Below are 5,785 nucleotides of genomic sequence, written 5' to 3'. Positions count from 1 at the left end.
ATAAGTGTTCTGTTTTTAGTTACTTTATTTTTATTTTTGTGGCTCTCAGAGAAATGTGGTTCACCTATTGTTTGTTACAGGCCCCGAGGAAATCAACTCCGATATTAACCGATAGATAAACTTTTAAATAAAGTTTTTCATTGGTATGAGAGTAATATAGGTTTATTCTAAGTAATATTAATTTTAAATGTAATTTTCTATTAATTCCGAACAATTATATACAAAATCGCATGCAAAATTTTAAAAAATTCAGCAACGAGTTGCTTAACTTTCTCGGCAACATTTAAAATTGCGTTTGGCGTCACCTATTATTATATTTTATTTTAAAAATTTTTATATTTTTTATTGTTATAAAATGGCAAAAGATTAATTTTGATGGAAGGAATGAGTTTTATAAATAATTGTAAATGCTAATAACAAGTAAAATCGTTACTAAATCCGACCCTACGCGACACACGAGAGACAACCCCTTTATCTCCCTATCACGTCGACTTTTAACTATCAAAATTTAGTAGCATCAATTCCACTAATACACAAATCTCCCTGCAAATTTCAAAAATTTTCGACAAAAAGCACAGGAGTTATTAAGCCGCAAAGAGGGTAGATAAACAAAATCATGCTTCCCATATATACATTAATTAACATCCATACATACAGAAAAAAAACCCGAATTTTTTTTTATTTCTCAACGTTTCAAGGTCCCCCGAGTCCCCTTTCCTCTGTTATATATGACAGAGTAGAGAAAGTAATAAAAACCAGCAATATTTTTAATTCAAAATTTATCACAGATTGGTATGAATAAATTAATTTTCTTGAAAACAACACGGAACTTTAGAATTTAATTTTAATTTTAAATCATTAACTAAAGTTTCTTTCAGTATTTACACTTGAAGTGCTTTTAAGATGCTCACTAAGTAAATTAAAGTCAGAGAAAAGTTTGGTAATCATTTAAGTAAGAACAAAAAAAAAAGTGAATCAGATATAATATTATAAGTATTGTTTGTCTATATCATCGGAAATAAGATATTACGAGCACAAGTATTAGAACCGTAATCCATTAGATGCACTTTCTACTCTTCCAAAGATTTGATTTTGTAGAAGAATAAGGTTAGATCGAGTACAAAAGCATTGCCTTTTTGTTAAGTCGTATTCAATTGAATTCTCTATAAGAGAAATGAAAAAAGATTTACAGTACAAAATTTCTTAAGATATTTTCTTTAAAATATTTTAATAAATTATTTTACAATATCAAAAATTCAGTTTTGATTTCTTAAATATTCTCTTAAATTATTTAAAAGTACCAAAACTTGTGTTGTATGTGTTACATGAAAATGGCCTTTACTAAGCTACTTTTTTATTCGAATATACTAGGAAATAATTTTTAGACTCAATTAATTTAATTTGTAAGAATGATTTATACAAGAATATTCTGCAAAATAAACATTTAATATTTCATAAATAATTAATTTTTTAATTAAAAATATAAAAATTAATACAACCAAAATAATATATTTTTTGAAATTTCTAAAAATTTTTTTCTATTTGTATGCAGACTGTTTAATAATATTTCTAAATATCAAAGATCTGTTATGGCTTAGTAAATATACATAAGTTATAAGAGATTTCTATTCTTTCTAAGTATTTGTTTAGCGAAGATATAACGAATATTGATAGGGATTCAATTTTGAAGAACACTTCTCGTACAGAATTACAAATAAATTATTCTGAATATGTCGCTTCATCTAAAAGCAATTCATGTTAGATATTAATTTTTGAAATTTATAATTTCTACAGTGGCAAATGGAATATTTCAATAACTTTATTATTGTTTATTTATTCATAAAAATAATATTTATTGTTATGATTTTTGCATTAGTTTTTATAAAATTATACTGTTGAGTAATGTTAATTTAATGAAGAAATGTTATTTATAATTCACAAATATGTTCTTATAAAGTCGTATATACGATTTAAAATGTTATTTTTAAAATGTTTACGATACTTTTTCGTTTAAGCTGTTGATTAATTATTGAATTAAGAAGTCAAAATTGTCATTTTATTGTACGTAGGTGCGTAAAAAATTTGAATTTTGTTTGTATTTGAGAGATGATATTGATTTATAGACGGTTAAAATTAATTTTGATGTTGTGCTAGTAAGTCATTTTATTAAAATTGTTGTCGTTCTTGCCGTATAAATCGATGTTTTATATAACAGTTATGGAGATTTATCAAAGATTTGAATTATTGATTAGTTATATATCATTTTAATCTATTAAAAAATTCAAAAATAGTCGTGAAAAATTTAAACAATTTAAAAATATAATTAATAATTATTTTATTATATTTTAAATAAACAATAGATTTTATTTTTCTTATCTAAAAAAAAGCGTTTAAAGAATCGAAGACAATGTTAAAAAATAGTGAAAATAATGTCTTCGTAAAATAATAATAATAAAGATGATTTTAAATAACAATTTTTTTAAAGATAAAAACGATTTTTCATTTATTAACGTCAAATATTTAAAGATATACTTGAAAAGTAAAATGTTTTAACGAGAAAATACCAAAATTTAGGAGGAATCGACCCATAGGGTGTCTCATTTTACATTATTAATGAACACTTCGCCTACTTAATTGACTCTTTGCTAAGTATTTTAATGTGTTAGGATCTTAAATTTTTATTTTATTCACAGATAACAGGAATATCTAAAAGAAATATTATTATTGATCTTTTAAAAAAGTTAAAAGTATGAAGATATAAAAGAATATCGATTTTTTTTTTTCATAAATAAATTACATAATATATCAAGAATTTTGTAGTTATAATTGAGTATAACATTTTCTGAGAATAATATAGATTTTTGCATTATATGAATCCTTTTTTTATGTGCATTAGAATATATTAAGCTATAAAAATGAAATTGAATCTACATTTATAAATCCGAAATGATAAGAAGAAAAATAGAAGCAGAAATAAACGAATTCAATCGAAAAGATGGTCTATATTTTGCAAATGTTTCTTTAGAAACTTTCAAGACATCAGTGATATCAATATTTACTCAAGAACTTCTCGATACAACTGTTAAACAAATAATTTTATGTCTGAAAGATATCTATTTGGGAGTTTTGAATTGCAGTTGATGTTTCGTAAAGAAAGCATTCATTTCTGCGAAATAAAATGCTTCAAAAATAAAGAAATATAATTTCAAACTTCCCAAGGCAATAAGCAAGAAAAAGAAAAAAATTGTAAGATGATGGCGGTATCCTACCAATCGAGGTAATTCCTCCACACGTCATGGAAACGCCATCATAATTTACCGTACAGCATTATCTAACAGTTTCAAAAAAGTAATGCAAATTCTTCGATATTTATTTAGGTCCCGGCCAAAACATTCGATAGTTGCTTATTGCGATTATCATTATTTGAAGCGACTACTGGTAAGGAAAAAATATCAGTCACAATCACTTTATGTTAAACTTTTCAGCCCAAGTTTTTGCAAATGGCATCTTGGAAAATTACATGTGGTAATCCCTATTAATGTGTCATTTACCCCAGTATAACATGGCTAAGAATTTTAAGATTTGACAACATAACATCCGAAGAAGTTTGATATTGTAACTATGTCAACTTATACATTAATAAACAGCTTCACGAAACAGTAGATTAAAACAAGAGACTACGTATCCCTATTTTTCTGACAGACAAAAATTACATGGTGTCGGTATCGACGCGTAATAATAAACACACTGAAAACACGTGGAAGAGCGGCCCGATGACTTCAATTGTACATTGTTTATACTTGTACTGTACATACTACGTACTGGCAATGTCACCAGATATCTGATGTTCATAGCTAACTACTTACCGAGGATTGCAATATTACATAGAGTGGCGCTGACAATACTGTACTTCCCCTATTATTCAATATCATTATATATGATATAAAATATATTATCGAATGTTATGTAGATAATATTTTTAATATTTATTAACTCTGGGCTGCAATTCCACCTCGCGATACTTTTCTCCATAGAGCGACATAGACAGATAATTAATATGCATTATGCAAATCGTAAAGAGTAATAATCGTGTTTATTCTTTTATGATTATCATCATAGGAAACAAAAGCTAGATTTAAGCGAGTATATTAAGATTTATCGCAGAATTTAAAGTTAATTAGCACTTTGGCATAGAAGAATTCGAGAGACAAGAAAATAAATGAAAGCGCGTAACCCGAAATAAGCAATAACAATGGGCTTATAAGATCATCCATCGATAGACCTTGAAATTCCGGGAACTCTATCAATTTTCCTTTCGTGGCATAATCGATTTTCTCAACAATTCCCGCTTCGAACAAACGAGTTACTCTGTAAAAATCACAATTATTAATTATACCAATAATTTTTTCTTAAAGAAATTTCTATAAAAATTCCTTACACTTTGCTTACGTCCTTTTTGAAAGGGAAATTTTTTCTCATCGTGTAAGCCTGGACAAATGTGATCAAAGAATCTTGAGAAACCAGGAATTTATTTCGATCTTCCTCCTTGACAAACTGTCTTAAACCATCGCTATTGCATACGAAAGCGAATTGTCCTTTAAGAACTTCTTCCGTCCATTCGGACATGGACAAAAAATTACCATTGTCGATGATGTTATTTCTGATTATTTTTATATTTTCAGATCTCGAATTCTTAAAATAGAATAATTGAATTAATAAAAGAAAACATTTAAATAACAAAAAAAGCGTAAGTGCCACTTACCACAATGGCACTCCATATAGCTTCTCCACCCGTAGCGCCGCAACTATATTCACCCCTGGTAACTGCAGCANACCGTTACACGGTGCTTTCTTTCAATTGTCGGCCATCCATTTCGTCATCTCATCCATCCTAAGTGAATTTTTTTCTTTTTCATTCAGATATTTGATGTTCGCTGGTATCATTATCTCAGAATTAGTGGCTTTATAATTAGAAAATGTAATTACTTGTATATACTTTGCCGAATTATGAAATTAATATTATAAATTAATTTAAATTAATAGTCACTTTATTACTTATTCAAGATATACTGGAACAATCGCTGAAATTTATAGTAAATTGGAGATAATATATGATACTAACGTGTTCCGACGGATGCTCAGATTATTATAACAAGATAATAAACTTCTTTCATGCTTATAATTTTTTAAAAATTAAATAAAAATATTTAATTAATGGCTTATTTTTTATATTAATTTAAAAAAAAACAACGAAGATCGCAACGAATAGATCAATATATAACCTAAAAAAACATTTTGAAATTTTTTCTAACATATATTTTAATGAAAGTTTTTAAAATTTAACAAACAGTTTAATATAAAAGAATTAATTAAAAATCTTTTGCATTTTTTAAAATGAAAAATGAATTCGACAGAATTTTAGTAAAATTGAACGTATAAATTATAAAGATTACATTTATAACTTATTATTATTTTCAAATAACTTACATTATAGCGTGATATAAACCAATATGTCTATTAAAGACATGTCAAAACATCATTATGATTAACTAAACTTAATTGTTCCAAAGCCTATTATAATTTTAATTTAAATAATTTGTTTATCTTAAATATCTAGTTGGAAATATTTAAGTTAAAAATGTTAATTAATTATAAAATATTTAATAATAGCATATTCAATTAACATAATAAAAACAAAAACTACAATCCATTTTATTATTTTTTGTAATTGTAACAAATTTCTATTAAAAAGAATTCACTTCAAAGTAAACAAAAACTTAAATTT

At 25.9% G+C, this 5,785-nt stretch overlaps 1 protein-coding gene across 1 annotated transcript; it reads right to left on the bottom strand.

Moving 5' to 3' along the window:
* Nucleotides 1–3,999: 3,999 nt before the first annotated feature.
* LOC111642295 lies at nt 4,000–4,814 on the bottom strand. Its single transcript, XM_023388627.1, has 3 exons — nt 4,763–4,814; nt 4,439–4,692; nt 4,000–4,368 (listed from the first exon to the last, which is right to left on the bottom strand). The coding sequence occupies exons 2-3, from the start codon at nt 4,624–4,626 to the stop codon at nt 4,149–4,151; spliced, it is 408 nt and encodes a 135-aa protein (XP_023244395.1). The 5' UTR covers nt 4,627–4,692; nt 4,763–4,814; the 3' UTR covers nt 4,000–4,148.
* Nucleotides 4,815–5,785: the final 971 nt, after the last annotated feature.

The sequence above is a fragment of the Centruroides sculpturatus genome, unplaced genomic scaffold, assembly GCF_000671375.1.
Source record: "Centruroides sculpturatus isolate CEXI.00-Female unplaced genomic scaffold, Cexi_2.0 scaffold1637, whole genome shotgun sequence".
NCBI classification, from domain to species: Eukaryota; Metazoa; Arthropoda; class Arachnida; order Scorpiones; family Buthidae; genus Centruroides; species Centruroides sculpturatus.
Note: the sequence above shows the minus strand (reverse complement) of the source record. Positions and strands in the feature narration are given on the sequence as shown.

What these genes read in the sequence shown, in the direction of transcription:
- LOC111642295 (XM_023388627.1), bottom strand. Translation starts at nt 4,626, where the DNA reads ATGTCCGAATGGACGGAAGAAGTTCTTAAAGGACAATTCGCTTTCGTA. An exon ending in AAAAAGGACGTAAGCAAAGT is followed by an intron (nt 4,369 to 4,438) that starts GTAAGGAATTTT and finishes TGATTTTTACAG; the next exon opens with AGTAACTCGTTTGTTCGAAG.